This window comes from Tauraco erythrolophus, chromosome 1, assembly GCF_009769465.1.
Source record: "Tauraco erythrolophus isolate bTauEry1 chromosome 1, bTauEry1.pri, whole genome shotgun sequence".
NCBI lineage: Eukaryota > Metazoa > Chordata > Aves > Musophagiformes > Musophagidae > Tauraco > Tauraco erythrolophus.
In genome coordinates, this window is record NC_141465.1 from 135167226 (window position 1) to 135187330 (window position 20105).

Consider the following 20105-nt stretch of genomic DNA (forward strand, 5'->3'; position numbering starts at 1 on the left):
TATCAATCTGGGAGGGTGTTTAAAACACGAAGGCTCTGCCTGGGAGACGAGAACAGTGCCTCCTTCGCTCGTCTCATCTCTCAATTAACTACCTGCTTAATACGTTTGTCCCTTGCATGTTTTATTTCTCCATTGAGCTTGGAACAGCTCCAAAAGAAAGAAGGTTATTTGCAGATCATCTCGTTTCCACATGCATATTATTTACCCGGTGGATACAAATGGCTCAGAGAGGTCGTAGACATTTGCTGCGCGCACAGAAGCGCTTGGTAATAACAAATCCTCCTTCCAGTTCTTTGCAGAAGGCTTGTAAAACTGGTGCTTTTAATTTTTAGTCCCCAAATTTACTTCTTTTTTTTTTTTTTTTTTGCTTTAGGAAGGGGATTGGAGTGCTTTCGGGCACTGGGAGCTGGTTTGGGTGTTGGCAGGTAGGTCTGCGATTGCAGATGCTTGCAGAGAACGTGCAGCGGAAGGATGTTTTTATTCGATCCTACATTTGAATATCCTTCTTGGGAAACAGATTTCCATGATCCAGACATTAGAGTGGTGAGGCACTGGAACAGATTTCCCAGAGAAGCTGTGGCTGCCCCATCCCTGGAAGTGTTCCAGGCCAGGTTGGATGAGGCTTTGGGCAACCTGGTGTAGTGGAAGGTGTCCCTGCCCATGGCAGGGGGGTTGGAACTGGACGATCTTTAAGGTCTCTTCCAACCCAAACCATTCTATGGTTTTTAGAGCTATTTATGGCCACATTATGATGACACCATCCTGTGGACCAGGTATCTCTGGATGCACGAGCATTGGTGCAGCACTGTGGTCCATTTGCAGCCTCCTCCAAATGCTCCAGGCTGGGTCTGGGGGTGCCAAAAGACTCCTGGACATCAGACCCCTGAGTGGTAACATCCCATCGGCTTCCAAAACCGTGTTGATGCAAGATGCTCCCAAAAATGGGAACGGTCTCTCGAGTCTCCCAGGTGTTTTCTAGGGTTTTGCCCCCACCTGTGCAGCTCTTGGGGTTTGTTTTCTGCATGCAGCATTTCTAAATCCCCTTTGCTGGCACAGGCAGCTGTGCACGTACCCTGGGATTTTCTTTCATCTCTTCTTGGTTTTAGCTCCCCAGCACGTGTTGCACACGGGCTCCTCGTGGCTGGAAACAGAAAACCACGTTTCTACTGCACTTTCTCCTCCAAAGGGAGCGAATCCTGCACTTTGGGTGCTGCGTATTGCTCTGTGCCATGCCTTTAGGTTCCAGATACTCTGATTTTGGGGCTGCTTTCAGCTTCACGCCTCTCCTTTGGAGCAGAGCACCAGTCTTGGTAGCACAGGGCCATCATCGCATGAGCGTGGATGCTGCATTTCCCCAGTTGGTTCTGTGTGCTCAGGGTGATGCTTTTGATGAAGCTTCTCAACATGAGCTCCTTTGATGTAAAGACACGACACATTTCATCTGTGCTTCACTTTCAGGGCTTCCCACTCCTCGCAAGCACTGGAGAAGCCCTTGAAAACAGCCAGTTAATTATAAAATAACCTTCTTCCAGAACTTACTTCCTCACTGTTTCCTATAGTCCTCCTTATCCTCTTTCATTTCGCGGTATCTTTCATGCGGACAGCATGGTACCAGCAGCGACCAGTAATTGCCTCGTTCACTCACATCAGTCCTTGTTTTACCTAATTAGGAGGAGTTTCACAATACAGCCATCTGCTCCAGTGCCTTGTGCTGTCTCTTTCCCAGACTCCCCTGAGACAGCTTTGATGGTCCCAATATTTACCGATTTGGTGCCACGGGACCAATCCAGTTGTTGGGGAGCCAGAGTCATCAGGTCTTCCCCATTACATCGTTATTGACGCACGAGTGATGCTGATGGTTTCCCAAGCTTGCAGAGGGGAGAGTGGGGAAACAGACAGTGTTTTCTACACTCATTTTTCTCATTTCCTACAATTCTTCTACTTTTGTGCCTCCTGCGGGCAGGGGTAGCTTCTAAAGAAAGATGGGTTGACTGGAAGTGGCACGGACTTGAGTATTACACTGTTGAAGGTGAAGTTTAACAGACCTAATTCTGCTCCCCATTACACCTGGTGACTTGTGGTGGTGTGTTTTGTGGGTTCCTAAAAAAAATACATGGGCGTATTAAGCTTTGTTGTCTTCCCAAAGAAGTCTTCCTACCTCCCAGTGCTCCCAGTAAGTTGTCTGCCCACCTGCCACCTTTCCATGATGCTTTTAAAGCAACCTACCGCACAGCACCCAGGGCAGTTTCAGTGTAATTTCCCCTTTTTTCCTCCCCAGTAATTCAACATATGTCATGCAAACTCTGCAGCGGCGGCTCTGCACCTCACCATCCTCAACACAAATCAAATTTACATCTAGATTTTACAGTCCCTTAAATAAGACAGTATTAAGGGTAAAGATGGGGGCAGGGGGGGGGAAATCCGACTTAGCCCTTCTTTGCTTTCCCTTAGCTCAGTAATCCCTTATCTTAAGATCTTCGCTCAAGCCTCAGCTCTCTTCTTTCATCTACTTTAGTTCACACCCAGCTCTATCATGGTTCTTCCAGTGAAAAAGAATTACGAACTCTTAATTTCCACTAAAAAATTGTTCGATGGGTACATTGCAGAGGAAGGCGTAAAATGGAAAGCAGAATTCAACCCTCTCAGTCAAAGCCAGCAACTGGCTTGTCACTTCTGCATGCTAAAAAAAATACTTCAGATTCATTATATATATAAGAAAAACTTGTAAAGAAATAGCACGAGCTCAAGTACCTACACACACGTAGGCACAGCAGAGGCAGGTGATGGGACCAAATGTGGGTTCATCTTGTGTTCATCCGCTTCCTGTGTGGCGTTGTTGGAGGCTGTGTGGTTGTCACACTGGGTATGTCGTGGGTAGCACATCTCCCTACGCCTGACTTCACCTGCTTGTGTGACACGCTCGGGACACAGTGGAAATGCAGCTCATCAAGCTGCTGAACCGTTTGCTGTGAAATATTCATCGTGTTAGATTTTGTATCATCAGCTGATGGATTCAAGGGATTTCTGCTGGAGTAGTTCTTGCAAAAAATGATAGAATCATGGAATGGTTTGGGTTAGAAGGGGCCTTCAAGATCATCTAGTTCCAACCCCCCTGCCATGAGCAGGGACACCTTCCACTACACCAGGTTGCTCAAAGCCCCATCCAACCTGGCCTGGAACACTTCCAGGGATGGGGCAGCCACAGCTTCTCTGGGCAACCTGTGCCAGTGCCTCACCACCCTCATTGTAAAGAATTTCTTCTTTACATCTCATTGAAATCTTCTCTTAGAATCATAGAATCACAGAGTGGTTTGGGTTGGAAGGGACCTCAAAGATCATCTAGTTCCAACCCCCCTGCCATGGGCAGGGACACCTTCCACTACACCACGTTGCCCAAAGCCTCATCCAACCTGGCCTTGAACACTTCCAGGGATGGTGCAGCCACAACTTCTCTGGGCAACCTGTTCCAGCGCTTCACCACCCTCAATGTAAAGAATTTCTTTCTTATATCTAACCTAAGTCTGCCCTCTTTCAGTTTAAATCCATTGCCTCTTGTCCTATCACTACACGCCCTTGTAAAAAGTCCCTCTCCAGCTTTCCTGTAGCCCCTTTAGGTACTGGAAAGCTGCTAGAAGATCACCCTGGAGCCTTCTCTTCTCCAGGCTGAGTAATCCCAACTCTCCCAGCCTGTCTCCAGAGCAGAGGTGCTCCAGCCCTCGGATCATCTCCGTGGCCTCCTCTGGCCCCGCTCCAGCAGCTCCATGTCCTTCTTGTGTTGGACCCCCCGAGCTGAACACACCCACAAACCGGTGTGTGTGGGGGGTGCCACCCTGAGGCTTGCACCCAATTCCCATGCAGACATGCCCTGTGAATGGATGATGTATAAAGTGTCATGGATTTGAATTCTTTTTCCTTTTCTGAGAATAAGGTATTATTCATCCAAAGCATGTATATATAAGACATTTGGATTATATGTTATTTTCTATATTTTAGTTTGCAGACTAAAATAGGATAAAATTGGGTGGTTTTGGAGCCTAAGCATATGTATGTGCTTTGCTTTCACAGGAGATATTTTAAATTGGACACTCTGAGCTGTGGAAGTGTAAGATCACGTAGGAAGTACCTGGTTGTTACAAGACCAAGGTTTCAGTGCTTTATCAGAAAATAAGAGGTCATCCAGGTTACAGCTTGGCCTCTGAGCTGTCCCCCTAGGAGACACAGCCATCAGCATGAGCAGCAATTGAGTTCGTGACCTTGCATCAGTATCTCCATGAGCTCTGCAGAAGCTTTGAAGGGGGAAGGGAGATGCTGCCAGGAGATGACAGGGTTAAACCATGTGTTTGTTTACCTGCCATGGGCAGTGTGTACAGAAGAAATATGCAGTATTTGAGATTTTCTTTGCAGTGGGCTTTCAGCAGCACATTACAGCTCCAGCCCAGTGCAAGGAAAAACTTGAATATCATATATTCTGGGCACTAAGTTTGCCATGGGACTTAGTTTACTGCTCTTCTACTTAGTGATCAAGGTCATAGTATCATAGAATCATAGAATGCTTTGGGTTGGAAGGGACCTTAAAGATCATCTACGTCCAACCCCCCTGCCATGGGCAGGGACACCCTCCACTACACCAGGTTGCTCAAAGCCCCATCCAACCTGGCCTTGAACACTTCCAGGGACGGGGCAGCCACAGCTTCTCTGGACAACCTGTGCCAGTGCCTCACCACCCTCATTGTGAAAGATTTCTTCCTTAGATCTCATCAAAATCTCCCCTCTTTCAGTTTAAATCCATTGCCCCTTGTCCTATCACTCCATGCCCTTGTCCAAAGCCCCTCTCCAGCTTTCCTGTAGCCCCTTTAGGTACTGGAAGGTGCTGGAGCCTTTTCTTCTCCAGGCTGAACAACCCCAACTCTCAGCCTGTCTTCACAGGAGAGGTAATGAAGAACAAGGTCCTTGTTCCTCAATGCGTCCTCCATGCATGTTCAAGGGGATCCCAATCTGTGCTCTCCCTTTTCCTAGCATTGCCACACAACAGTTCATTTGGCCTTATTGTTGCCATCTTGGACACGTAAACCTTTTGAAATCAAGTGACTAGGTCTTCTATTAAAGCCCACACGAGAATTGCTTTCATATATTAATTGAAACTCAGACTGTGACTAATTTAGTTTCTGCATTTTTTATGTGTATGATCAAGTTTTAGGACACCTGGTGCCCAATCAGCATACGAAGGATATTCAGATACAGTCATATAGTAGCTACGACAGCGAGGAGCAAATAATGCTCCAAGTCATCAACACAGTGGCAAAACAATAGCTGCCATTTACGTTTCACCATGTTCCTCCTTCACCCCCTGTACTGCTGAATCTGTTTCTGCTCTCCCATGCTGGAATGAGCAATTACACTGTCATGCAGACTAGAGATGAAATCAAAGAGCAACGCTAATTTCGAGCTGCGTTAGAAACACAGAAAGAAGGGAAGTAATGATTCCCTGAAGGGAGAAAAAGAAGCTATTGGAATAGCATTGCAGCGACAGAAGAGCTATTTCATGTCAAGCAGCTATGTCCTGACCTTCCTGCAGAGAGACCCATCCTTCTGCATCCGTGATTCGGATGATGATTGAACAAATTCAGGCAAAATCTTACTGGGTCGTCCCCAGAATCTTACCCGTCATCCACAACACCACCCGTCTCCATCTCTTGCCTCAAGGGCAAACCTTGCAGTTCCGATGCAGCTGAACTGCAGTATCACTAGAGCATCCCCAGGTTGGAGAAGGGCCAGGATCTAGGGAACAGGAGCTGGCGATGAGCTCCAGCAGCTTCACACCAGAGCTTTCAGGAAAGTCAGGACAGGGCAGGCCCTGCCCAGCACTAGGAGGGTGAATGTTCTTCATGAAAACCTCCTCTACTGCAGCAGCGTGAGTGGAGCAATTTGGACCAGAGCTGTTGTCAGCGGTGCTGGTCGGTGAGGTGCAACATCCTTCATCTCCTGGGGCAGCAGCTCTTCGTTTCTGTAAGAGTCTGATCCGTTGCTGCCAAAAGGCAATGCCTTTGGATTGTCTCCCCGTCCTGCTGCTGGATCTCTGGGGTGGTCCGATTGTACTATGAGTGTGTGAAATGTAATTGCTTCGTTTGGCCTAGAAAAGCTTCATTTTCCCCAGCTTTAGGTAGCACATCTTGCTGCACCAGATCCCCCTCTTAAAAATCACATCGTAGATTCACATACAGCTTTTGCAGTGTGGTCCACCAAGCTCTGATTCAGAAAGTCACAGAATCATAGAATGGTTGGGGTTCGAAGGCACTTTCAAGATCATGTAGTTCCAACCCCCCTGCCACAGACAGGGACACCTTCCACTACACCAGGTTGCCCAAAGCCCCATCCAGCCTGGCCTTGAACACTTCCAGGGATGGGGCAGCCACAGCTTCTCTGGGCAACCTGTGCCAGTGCCTCACCACCCTCAGTGTAAAAAATTTCTTCCTCAGATCTAATCAAAATCTCCCCTCTTTCAGTTCAAAGCCATTGCCCCGTGTCCTATCACTACACATCCTTGTCCGAAGCCCCTCTCCAGCTTTCATGTAGGCCCTTTAGGTACTGGAATACTTAAATAGGATGTTAGCAGAGCTTGGACCTGCCCCTGACCCATTCTCCAGGGGTGAACATGTCGTTTACAGGTGGGTTGTTTCTGCAAGCAAGGTCAGAAATGTCAGGCTGTGATCACCCTGGGAGCTTTCCTAGCAGACTGTGTCGAGTGGCTTTGTTGGTGACACCAACATTGAATTCACCATCTTTACAGGATGAACACGTACAAAGATAAACAGCAACTTCTGTATGGAACGGTCAACATGTCCCTTCATCACCAGGACCTATAAGCTTATAACATCAAGAAAAATTCAGAGAGATGTAAAGTGGCAAACTCCATGGGGTTATTATTCATACTAGGAAGGTTCTTGAGGTCTCACTGCCATTGGGTTTATCCTCTCTTTAGATCTCCAGATAGACTTTTCACTGGTTTCTGGCATTTCTGCAGTGGGATGATCTGGTGTTATTTTCCCCTGTGTCCACGCTTTTCCCTTTGGTGGGTATTTATCCTCCAGGAGGTAGGGAGGCCTTGGACTGCTGGGCTGTAGCAGATGCTGATGGATATCCTTTATCTGGCTCGGACTGTGATTGCCCCATGGCTGACTGAGCACAGGGACTTGGGTGAATGCTTCAGGTTAAACAGTGAAGCTAAGATGAAGGTAGCAGTGGAAGGAAGGACATGATAATGGGAATGCTGGCACTGGTGTTTGCCCTGAGGTCCACAAAGTCGGCTTTGTGTGTCAAAGGTGCCCAGATGTGCCACCTAGTCTGAGTATGGGGATTTATCTCACCCTTTCCTATCATACATGGACCTGTCCGTGCTGCTCAGCATCCCGGTGACTGTCTATTCCTTACAAATGGTCCTCAATTCTCCTGTTTCTCTCTTCTGAGACATAAGCAGTGCCAGGGCTGTTACTCTTGGGGTTGTTCTCCCACAACTCCATTGCTCCCTCAGTGACTTGGCCCTCTTCAGTGTTCATCATCACCACCAGTGACGTATTTGTGGTGTTTTAGACATGACAGCACATGCAATAATTCTGCCTCCTTGGAAGACCACACTCCACGGCCCTCAGGCAATGCAATATCCAGAATTTGTGGGCTGCTGACTCAAGCAACTTTTATAAATGGATGGCAGCATGGTTCTGCTCTGCCAAATGACTTGGCTTCATCCTTTTCAGTACATTAATCATGTCTTGCTCGTAGCCTGCTTCAGCCAGTGCTAAAGTGGTCTTGTTGAAGGCTCAGCACTTCCCTCCTCCTCTACGCCAGTGCTGTACTTGATGGGCCCTAACCAGGGATGTCCAGAGATAGCTGGTCCCTCGGCGTCCTGCTCACACTTACACCATTGTGCATTGTCCAAGTTTCAAATTCATCCATTAATATATGACATTGTTTTGGTCTTCATCCACAATTAGATATTGACTCGGCCAAACGGACTCGCTCTGCGTACAGATGTGTATGTGTGTGTGTCCATGGCTTAGAGGTTGATTATTAATGATTGAGAAGAAATAATCTTGGGCACCAGGAGCTTCACTATACCATTCACAGTCTCCGTGCTGCTTTACAGTAAATGATTGTGTACAAGATAATAGCGTGGGCTTTAGAGGATAAAGCTGTCATTAAGCATCCACGTAGGCGTTGGAGACAGGGCACTTGATGCCAGAAACAATGACAGGGTAGTTCTTGCACTTGTGCTGGCAAATGTTGTATGTTGACAAGACCATTGCAATAGGAGTTGGTTGGAATTGACCTTTTAACCAAAGAGGGCTGGGGTGGGAGATGGGATGAAATGGTTGAAGCCAGTGTCTTGGCGTGCAGGGGACATACTGTGTTGCAGTAACATGTCAGGCTGTCAGAAGCAGCAAGGAATCATCCAGGTCATAGAATCATAGAATGGTTTGGGTTGGAAGGGACCTCGAAGATCATCCAGTTCCAACCCCCCTGCCATGGGCAGGGACACCCTCCACTACACCAGATTGCCCAAAGCCTCATCCAACCTGGCCTGGAACACTTCCAGGGATGGGGCAGCCACAGCTCCTCTGGGCAACCTGTGCCAGTGCCTCACCACCCTCAGAGGGAAGAAAATGCACTATGGTCCAGGATTTAGTCTTGGTCTGGGAGGCAAGAGCACGTTGTGCTGATTACTATTGCAGGAGGGACCTCAGCGTGGGGCAGTGTTCCTTCATTGCTGAAAATGCGTTAGGAGCCATGTTTTGGCAGAACAGTAACCATGGATCAGGCTTATCTTTAACATTAACTGTGTTTGCAGGAGGATACACGGCCTGTTTATATGGAGTCCACGTGGAATTTTTCTGTCCACATTAGAAAAGAGAACAGCTTTGGGATCAAAACATGTGAGCAGAATTTGCTTGCAGCTGGTCCAGTGTCTTGTGGCTGATCATGGCCAGGACCAGACAACTGGGGGGGGGGGGATTAGAGGAGATTCCTGCAGCATGGAATAGCTCCTGGTTCAGCCCATAGTTTGTAGAGGACAGCTAAATGCTGAAAAGTGGTTTTAACGATTGTCATAGAGTCATAGAATCATAGAATCATAGAATCATAGAATCATTGAATGGTTAGGGCTGGAAGGGACCTTCAAAGGTCATCTAGTCCAACCCCCCTGCAAGGAACAGGGATATCTCCAACTAGATCAGGTTGCTCAGGGCCTCGTCCAACCTGGCCTTGAACGTCTCCAGGGATGGAGCATCCACCACCTCTCTGGGCAACCCGTTCCAGTGTTCTACAACTCTCATGGTAAAAAATTTTTTCCTAATATCCAACCTGAATCTACCTCCCTCTATTTTAAAACCATTACCCCTTGTCCTATCACAACTGGCCCTCCTGAACAGCCTCTCCCCATCTTTCTTGTAGGCCCCCTTGAGGTACTTGAGGTCTTGAGGATATGTTGCTGAAATTTCCTTTGATACCTCTGAATATTCTCAATATCCCTCTAAACAGCCATGACTTAATTAAATCTCATTAAATGCTGGACATCAGTGACCTCCTTTGGCACTGAGTTGCAGAGATTGACCAGGCATTATCACAGATTTTGGGTTTCCCACTGTTTCATTTCACTGAACATCTCTTTTCCTGCATTAAGAGTGAAAAGGGAGCTGGAGAATATTTGGGAGCAAATGATACTCTATGCCAGAAAGGCAAAATAATTTGGAAATGCCAGACAAATTTGCTACTTAGTTTGGCCAAAATGTGTATTTTTTTCATTGCTGTTTTGTTTAGAGGAATATTAAGGAAAAATGTGATGTTCTGAAATATTCCTTGTGAAGCAGTTTGGTACTTTGCTTCATAAGAGGATTCATAGTCCTTTCGTGTTGTCCTGAGTAGGATAAGGAAAAAATGGGATGAAAAAGAATTAAATAAACTGAAAACGAAAGTTAAATTTTCATTTTAGGGTAAATGAAACATTATAGGCCAAACGTTTCATAAAGGATTTTTTTTTTTCCAGTGAAAAATCAAAATATTTTTCAGTTTTGGTTGAGCCATAGTTTTTCAAATTAAGCTAGAAATGTTTCTTCTGTGCAGGACTCCACCATGAAGTTCCTGGTCTCCTTTTTCTGCCCAGTTCATTATTTTGTATGTGCACATTAGGATCAGGGAATTGGGGTGGCTCAGTGCCAGGAAAACTGCTGTCAGCAGAATACATTTAACATCCTGTTCTGATTCTGAACAAACGTAAGCTCTCTTTAAAGTCCTTCAAAGTAGATGGAAACTTTGAAGTGGTTAAACGTGGCCCCATCTCTCTCTCCTTCCCCCTCATGGCTTTGCTCTGGCATCAACAGATGAAGGCAACCCATGCCTACATGAGTGTTGGTGAGCATCTCCAGAGATGGCTGTATGCCATAGCTTGGAGCTCAGGTCAACTCCTTGTACCCTGGCTAGGGTGGAAGAAGACATTGAGGTCACCTTCACCTGCAACCACCTTTAGTAATCCTGGGCCAAGGGGAAAATGCAATTAAAACTAAAATAACCAGGGTGGATGAAGCCCCGTGCAAGAGCAGTGTGGTATCCATTGATATATGTGGAGAGCAACTCTTGGCTTTAATGGATACAGATCAGGCCACCACCTCCCTAGGCTACTGTCATCTTATAAGAAGATCTGCTACCTATTAATTTGCAAGACCTCTGCCCCATCCTATGCAGTGCTATTTTCTCCTCAGGTCTGTAGATGGCTAAATTTCCTTGATCTTTGCTGAGAATTTTTCCTGTTGGACTTGGCTTGCAAAAGGTCATCTGATGCCTCGTATACTCATAGAATGGTTTGGGTTGAAAGGGACCTTCAAGATCATCTAGTTCCAACCCCCCTGCCATGGACAGAGACACCTTCCATTAGACCAGGTTGCTCAAAGCCTCATCCAACCTGGCCTTGAACACTTCCAGGGATGGAAGCACCATGCCTGGAACACTTCGAGTGCTGGAGCACCTCTGCTATGAAGACAGACTGAGAGACTTGGGGCTGTTCAGCCTGGAGAAGAGAAGGCTCCAGGGTGATCTTATAGCAGCTTTCCAGTACTTAAAGGGAGCCTACAGGAAAGCTGGAGAGGGACTTTTTACAAGGTCATGTAGTGACAGGACAAGGGGCAATGGCTTTAAACTTAAAGAGGGGAGATTTCGATTAGATATAAGGAAGAAATTTTTCACTGTGAGGGTGGTGAGGCACTGGAACAGGTTGCCCAGAGAAGTTGTAGATGCCGCATCCCTGGAAGTGTTCAAGGCCAGGTTGGATGAGGCTTTGGGCAACCTGGTGTAGTGGAAGGTGTCCCTGTCTGTGGCAGGGGGGTTGGAACTAGATGATCTTTGAGGTTCCTTCCAACTCAAACCATTCCATGATTCTATGATTCTATGAGGCAGTCACAACTTTTCTGGGCAACCTGTTCCAGTGCCTCACCACGCTTGTAGGGAAGAATTTCTTCACTACTACTCCTTTTTGTTGAGTTTCATTTCAATTTCCATTTCAGGTCAGCACTGGGTTCCCAACTGATTCTAATTATTCTTTGTAGGGCTTGGACCAGAGCTAGGCAGAAGATTAGGAGATGTGTAATTTGCTGCTATTTCAGTTCAGCCCCTCTGTTTCATGCCAAGATAGCAATTCTTAAAATCTTCCTCAGCAAAATTAATCCATCTCCTCAGCAATGAAAATCCCTTAGATGATGAATTAGAGCTGGACTAAGCTGTGCCTGTTGGATATGTCCATATTGGTGCTAGTCCACGCTCATGACTCATCCTCACAGCGTGAGCAAAGGCCTTTGGGGCATGTAGTGACAGGACATGGGGCAATGGCTTTAAACTGGAAGAGGGGAGATTTCGATGGGATCTAAGGAAGAAATTTTTCCCTCTGAGGGTGGTGAGGCACTGGCACAGGTTGCCCAGAGAAGCTGTGGCTGCCCCATCCCTGGAAGTGTTCAAGGCCAGGTTGGATGGGACTTTGGGCAACCTGGTGCAGTGGAGGGTGTCCCTGCCCATGGCAGGGGGGTTGGAACTAGATGATCTTTGAGGTCCCTTCCAACTGTAACCATTCTATGATTCTATGATTCTAGGTTTTAGGTGAGGCTGGACTCTTTTAGGATGGGGTCTAACATGCTCCTGAAATACTGTCAGACCTATTTTTTTTTAGGAGTGGTCTATGGTGGTCCAGACACCGCTATGACCGACTGTCCTCAAAACAGGGAGAAATAACCTTTTCAGGATTCATTTCAGTTTGCAGCTGGAATTTGTAACTTTTGGGCACGTTGCCCACAAATTGGCCTTGGGACGTTAAATAGTAATGAAGGAGGTCTCAGAACTGCAGGTGCTTTTCCCGAGCCAAGGTTAGTTCCAGTGTTATAGGAGTAACCAATAACAATACCTCAGAGAACAGATTTTCCTGTAAGTGTCCTGAAGCTTCAGGCCAGTTCCAGATACCACAGTGCAACTGCTGGGAGAGGGTGTAGTGCACTGTTTGGACAACATGAGCTCGTGGTGACATAGGACTCTATCAGGCAGATGTTTGATGGAGAGTCACCAGATCTAGAAAGGGGATTTAGGTCACCTTCCTGAGACGTCCCCCCATCCCTACAATCATAGAATGGTTTGGGTTGAAAGGGACCAATCAATAGAGATGCAGACCCCAATTAGAACACTTGTCTGCTCGTTCGTACCTTTGCATTAGTAATTTCAATGTTTCTGGCAATAAAGTGTGGTGATCCAGGCTGTGACGTTGCTAGCACGCTCCTGTCTACGTTTTGGCTCAGGGTAACTAGTTCTTTTCCATGCAATTGTTGGGCTGGGTTCAGGAGCTGGCATATTCCAAGGGCAGTTCCTAGCAGGCTGTTTTCCTTCACTCATAGAATGGTTTGGGTTGGAAGGGATCTTCAAGATCATCCAGTTCCAATCCCCCTGCTATGGGCAGGGACACCTTCCACTACACCAGGTTGCTCAAAGCCTCATCCAACCTGGCCTGGAACACTTCCAGCGATGGGGCATCTACAGCTTCTCTGGGTAACCTGTCCCAGTGCCTCACCACCCTCATTGTAAAAAGTTTTTCCTTGTACCTAACCTAAATCTTTCCTCTTTCAGTTTAAAGCCATTGCCCCTTGTCCTATCACTACATGCCCTTGTCAAAAGTCCCTCTCCAGCTTTAATCTGTTGTGGAGACAGATAGATTTAGGAATTTGTACTTTTGTGTAATTAACCTTGGTAAACTGAGTTTCTGGTCTCTGAATCAACCAGCACAGAATAGCCCGTGTCTATTCTAGTAACACTTTTTTACAGTTCATGTGTTGCCTGAATATCAAAAATAGGAACTGGGATCAGCTTGCTGCAGCAGGCGTAGCTGTACGAAATGGTCCGAGTTTCTCTCCTGCTGCCTCTGCGAGCTCTGGATAGCAGATATGCAGAACTGGGCACACTGGGTGCTTGAGCGTGGTCACAGCAGGGAGTAGCTGGTCCATCCCAGGTGTGATAGGACTCCATAGAAACGTGGCCTATGCTCTCTCTCATGCTTGAAGGGACTGGCTCGGATGTAATAGCTGGTGATGTGGAATTATACGCAGTTGCCTGAAAAGGATTTTGAATGGTTTGGATTGGAAGAGACTTTTAAAGGTCATCTAGTCCAACCCCCCTGCAATGAGCAGGGACATCTTCAACGAGGTCAGGTTGCTCAGAGCCCCGTCCAGCCTGAGCTTGAATGTTTCCAGGGATGGGGCATCTGTTGCTCTCTGAGCAACCTGTTATTTCTAGATGTGCACTGAATGTGTATGACATACCTGGTATTTACAACTTCTTTGTCAATATTGTAAACTATTTGAAGATCATTAGCCTTCTGTTGTCCACTTCCAGAGAAGATCGTGGCTGAGCTATTTCAGAGCTGGTCGACATAATGCGTCAGCATGCATCCACCTAAGAATGGCTATTGGTCTACTCTTTGCCTGCAGAGCCAGGCTCATCTTCTCTCTAAATTGGAGAGACATGGATTTGATGGATGGATCACTCGGTGGATAAGGAATTGGCTGGATGGTCGCACTCAAAGAGTTGTGGTCAACAGCTCGACGTCCAAGTGGAGGCCAGTGACAAGTGGTGTTCCTCAGGGGTCAGTACTGGGACCGGTGCTGCTGTTTAACATCTTTGTTGGCAACATGGACAGTGGGATCAAGTGCACCCTCAGCAAGTTTGCTGATGACACCAACTGTGTGGTGTTGTGGACACGCTGGAGGGAAGGGATGCCATCCAGAGGGACCTTGACAGGCTGGAGAGGTGGGCCTGTGAGAACCTCATGAAGTTCAACAAAGCCAAGGGCAAGGTCCTGCACGAGGGTCGGGGCAATCCCAAGCACCAGTACAGGCTGGGTGGAGAATGGATTGAGAGCAGCCCTGAGGAGAAGGACTTAGGAGTGCTGGTGGATGAGAAGCTCACCATGAGCTGGCACCATGCGCTGGCAGCCCAGAAAGCCAACCGTGTCCTGGGCTGCATCCAAAGAAGGTGATGCAGGGTAGTCAAGGGTCTCATCGCTAAGTGCAGTGGAGCTGAGTACTCACATGATCGTTACACCTACATTAAGACCACCAAAGCAAGGATGGAGTAGAGCAGAGGAATTCGTGCTCATCTTTAACAGTCACATGAGATTGGTTGTTGCGTTAACAACTACTTTAGCATATCAGCAACCAGCACATAGGAGTGCAGAAAGACACTCCCTGCCAGCCCATGGGTAGCACGAGACTTTTCTCTCCCTTTTCCTCACCTTGTGTGTCTGCCTTGCCTACAGAGATCACAGGCTCTTTAGGGGTCAGCCCATCTCTTTCTGCATGTTTGCATAATGCGATGCGTAATGAGGTTGCCAGGCACTGTGGTAACAAATACCATCACGCTGCTTCAAAGCTCACCTCCATCTAAACCAGCATTTTATGAGCAGCAGAATGAATAAATCCTGGTTTGTGGTCTGTCTTTGAAGTCCATCCCCTACGTGCATGGTACTACAGCCTCCATCCTTTGTCTCTGGTTCTGTAGATGCAAGCTGTGCTTGGGTTTGCTGATTGACCTGGGGGTCCATGTGGGCTGGTTGGCCAGCTGGCCTTACAATAAGTGAGAGAAAGAACTTTACTTGGCTTTCCCTCAGTTGAAGATCACCGTATTGATGTTCCTCCTGTGCCCATTCACTGATTTTGAGGAAGCATGTTGTAATTTTCACCTCTGAGATTTCTACCTCTGCCACAAATATGACAGAAAGTAGCTAATGGGTTCACAAGTTGCTAGGGAGGGATCTGAGTGACAGACATGGACAGAGAGAGTTAGTGCATGATTTTGTTTCCTTTGGAAAGCAGTTAAAAACTTAAAGTCTACTTAGAGAGCAAAAGTGGATCCTAGGAAGAAGCCTCATATCTTCTGAGAAGCTTAGGATGAACTTTGAGTTTGTCAGTAATGTATTCACATCTTTAATCCAGTTCTTTAAAGACATTTCCTCTTCCTTTCTCTCAACTCTTCTTGCATGAGGGATGTTTTAACAATGGACTGCAGAGAAATATACGTGGACAAATAGGTGACATTCACTGAATGGGAACGAAGGGGACACAGATGAGCCCGTTCGCGTGTTGCTCGTTCAGTGCAACAGTTTAGTGAAGAATAGCATCCTTCAAACAGGTGGTATCCCTGGGCCTTTGGCAGTATTATCCAAGTCCAAGAAGGGCTGAGTAGTAGAAGAGAGGGAGGGGAATGAAGAATTACAGGAAAAATAAAAAGTAAATGTAGGTAGAATCAAGACTAAGAAAGGATGGAAAGCTGGAGATGGGATTTGGCTCATAGATTAAGATACCTACATTTAGGAGTGTCTTCACGTGTACTAGATGTTTGTATTCCCATCAGTGGAGATCTAGTCAGGTAACAGATGCCAAAGAGACATTCAGCTCATCCTAAAGCAGTCACCCACCTTTGGCATAGGGAAGGGCTGTCCAAGCTCTACTGGAGTCTGCACTGACTACAGCAAGGACACAGTCACCCTGCAGATGTGGTGGGACCTTAACATAGGTGTCTTAGGAGGAGAAACACACCCAGGAGACCGTTGCAACCAGCAGTTATATCAGAAGACATTTTTTTTCTGTTTTTGTTGTGGGACTACATGAATGGGAAACGTAGTACTGGGTGGGCAGGGAGCTGCACTCATCCTTGCACATGAAGGGGTCATTTGCTACTGGACCCTGGGGACAACAAATAAACTTCTGCAGCTTAGCCTCCCTGTCTAAGCGGATGACCGATGAAGCGTGCATGTCCATACTGAAGCTTTCCTGAGCCTCTGGCCACAATCCAATTATTTATTTCCATAAAAGTAAAAACTGAATATCTCCATGACCATTTGTCAAATTTGGTTGAAACTGATTGAGATGTTCAAAGCTATTATGAAAAGGGATTGACTGGCAGTACCCTCTCACACAGAATTTGTTTCCAGATAAACCAGGCTGAAAATGAATAACACAACCCAAAGGTGGTTGAGTGGAACAGGGCGGGAGGAACACAGCCTGCAACTTAGAGGTCCCATTGCCTTAGAGGTCCAGAAATTAAGACAAAGGCTTTGATTTCCAAGGAAAATTGCCCACTTTGTGGAGGGCTTATATCACCACTGTTAGGATAGCTCCTGGCTTCCACTGGAGGCTTAAAGACCTAAACACTCTCTGGGACTATGTCTGAGCATGACCCATCTAAGGTAGTAACACATTTGGGTTTTCTCCATCCCCATTCTTAGATGAATGTCAATTTTTAGAGAGAAATTGAAATTGATTGCTTCAAAACTGGAAGGATGTTGGTGGTCTGTTGGGAAGAACTAAAAAACGCACAAGGAGTCTGTGGATGGGAACCAGAGTATGTGTCCCGTGTTGAGTTGCAGAACATGAGTTTTGATGTTCCTTTCTAAATATTTTTGATGTTCATTTCTAAATATTTCTAAATATTTCCATGCTAACTGCGAGAGTCAGGAACTGCTTCCAGGTAGCTTCAGTGCAAAGGTGAAGCTGTAGAGACAAAAAAGTATCTACGTTTTCCAAAAAAAGCATCACGGTGACATCTGCGGCCAGCTTTTCAGAGGGCACCTAAGCACTGTCACACAAGTAGCAGGTTGTCCTGTGCCCAGGACTGGCCGAATTTGAATTTCATTTGAACTTCTTCTAATGTGCGAATGAGATGAGATCAAAAATGAACTGTTGGGAGCTGTTTTCTTTGTAAACTTGGCTGGGTGGAGGCAAAAGCCCTTCCAAGTAGACTTTGTTGACCAATGGGTGATTTCATTCCCACATTACCACTACTTCTTGGTTAAATTCCTGAACACTTTTCTTTTTTCATTTTCAGAAACGAGTTCAGACCCTGGATAGATGTCAAGCCTGTGAAAGCTATAAAAGCAAAGGCCCAGTACAAGCCACCAGAGGAGAAAATGACCCATGAAACTAGTTACAGCGCTCAATTCAAGGGGGAAACCAGTAAACCTGCTCCAGCCGATAACAAATTCCTGGAGCGCAGAAGGATACGCACTCTCTACAGCGAACCCTACAAAGAACCACCAAAGGTGAGAAACGTGGCAGAAGGGAGCCAGGGAAATCACTGCCCCTGGTGGGACATGTCCAACAGAGTAAGGCTGGGCTGAACGCTGCCTACTGTCATTCCTCTTATGTGGCATCTTCATTTCCAACTAATGGGTGCATCTGGGGATTCACCTTGGAGATGGTGGTGAATGAAAAACTGAATATGAGCCGGCACCGTGTGCTGGCAGCCCAGAAAGCCAACCGTGTCCTGGGCTGCATCCAGAGCAGCGTGGGCAGCAGGGCGAGGGAGGGGATTCTGCCCCTCTGCTCTGCTCTCCTGAGACCCCACCTGGAATACTGCGTTCAGCTCTGGGGTTCCCAACACAAGAAGGACATGGAGCAGTGGGAGCGGGTCCAGAGGAGACCACGAAGATGATGCGAGGGCTGGAGCACCTCTGCTCTGGAGACAGGCTGGGAGAGTTGGGGCTGTTCAGCTTGGAGAAGAGAAGACTCCAGGGAGATGTTCCAGCACCTTCCAGTATTTAAAGGGGCTACAGGAAAGACGAGGAAGGACTCTTTATCAGGGAGTGTAGTGATAGAATGAGGGGTAACGGCTTTAAACTGAAAGAGGGGAGATTTAGGTTAGATCTAAGGAAGACATTTTTTTGCAACGAGAGTGGTGAAACACTGAAACACTGGAGCAGGTTTCCCAGAGAAGTTGTGGCTGCCCCATCCCTGGAAGTGTTCAAGGCCAGGTTGGATGGGGCTTTGAGCAACCTGATCTAGTGGCAGGTGTCCCTGCCCATGGAAGAGGGGTTGGAACTAGATGATCTTTGAGATCCCTTCTAACCCCAACCATTCTGTGATTCTATGACTTCAGGGCATCAACACCGTGAAAGAAATCGGCCATTTGCAACTCTGCATGCGCCCAGCTGCTCCCTTCCCTTCGTGGCAGGGCATAGCTGAGTAGATGAGTAACATTCGTGCTGTTTCTGATCTAAATCCTCTTTTCCACCTGTCCTTGTGTCTCTCTTTCTCTCTCCCTCTCTCCCCATCTCTGTGTTGTCGTTTTGCGTGTCGCCCTCCATGTAGGTGGAAAAGCCTAGCGTAAAGCCTTCCAAACCAAAAAAGACCACAACAAGCCATAAACCCCTGAAAAAGGCCAAAGACAAGCAGATTGCATCTGGCCGGGCTGCCAAGAAAAAGAGCGCCGAGACCTCCAACACAGCAAAGCCAGAGGACAAGGAGAAAAGTAAAGAGATGAACAATAAACTGGCTGAGGCAAAAGAGTAAATGTCACTGCACTTTCCTTTCTTTCTTGATTTTTTTTTATTTTCCTTTTCTTTCTTTCTTTCTTCCCCCTTTCTTTTTTTTTTTTCCTTTGATTAAATAAAGGCCACAAAATTAATTAGAGGCTTCTAATCTGCTTTTTGTTCTGATTGTATTAGAAGCTTTTCTGTTTTATTTCCAAGGAGGATTAGGGAATCCTTGTTTCTGAGGTCAGGTTGTTCTGCTTTGCCTGCACAACACGGCTCTGCACAGAGTGAGAGATGTGGGAATGCACAAGTGGAGTCGTAGGAGATGAAGGTGATGGATCAACTGTGATCGTGTCCAACAGCCTATCCCTTTCCTCGGGCTTGGTCCTTCAATGCTTCGATGGTGTGGAAGCGCCCGTTGAGCCGTGGAGAGGCTGTGCTCTCATTCCATGAGGCTCTTTTGGGGTTGGCCGTTGTTCGGTCGTCTCCCACTGGTGTCAACAGGTGAAAGGGTTTGGAGGCGGAGAGGATCAGAGGTTCATTCATGGTGCTGCAGATCCACCGCAAATCTGCCAGAATCAGTGGTGTGGCCAAGAGCAATTTCCCCTGGTGACACTGGTGGGACTTTTGCTCCAAGAAGCAACGGGAAAGGAGATCCTGTGCAAATGAAGGGCCAAATCCTCCCCCAGGGTAGCTGGGGGGTAGGTCTAGCTGCATCAAGGCAGCTTCACCCATCAGCACTGCTTGAAGTCCTTGATTTAAAAAAAAAACAAGGAGCGAGGGAAGACACAGAGTGCAGTGAAGACTTCCCAAGCATGTGGCAGGTCAGACTAGGTTATCAGCAGGCTATTCTTCCCTATTGTTTTCCCTAGGTAATGGATCTTTTTAGTTATTCCTGGTTTGTTTTGAATCTTGGCACTTCTGGGGTGCCAGTAGACAGAGCTAGGCTTCAGAAAGAGGTTTAGTTTGCAGATGTGACCTTCCAAGGGGTAGAAAAAAATGAGTCACCAAGGTTGGCTAGAGCTGTCAGGCCCCGTTGTTTTGACTCTACCAGCTGTTGGAGTTCATGTTGGCTCATAAGCATCCTAAGAAGGCCATAAACCAGTTGCTGGGATCCCTAGACTCCCTCCGGGCAAGATCTCAGGGTTTCAAACTTATTTACTGTGCTCTTACTCTAGGAAATCCCCATGCCCAGCACAACCAGTTTGGAAGCTGTCAACACAGCAGGACCATTTGTCAGCGAGTATGAACTGGCCCAACAGACTGGCATTGCATACCCCAAAAT

The 20105-nt window shown here is 47.0% G+C and overlaps 1 protein-coding gene across 1 annotated transcript in view; it reads left to right on the forward strand.

Annotated features, from left to right (window-relative positions):
- MAP6 (microtubule associated protein 6) overlaps positions 1-18857 on the forward strand; it is a 38048-nt gene extending 19191 nt beyond the window's left edge. The window contains exons 2-3 of the mRNA XM_086615062.1: positions 17395-17608; positions 18657-18857. Coding sequence (XP_086471188.1) covers positions 17395-17608; positions 18657-18857 — 415 coding nt within the window. The remainder of the gene's footprint in view (positions 1-17394; positions 17609-18656) is intronic.
- Positions 18858-20105: the final 1248 nt, after the last annotated feature.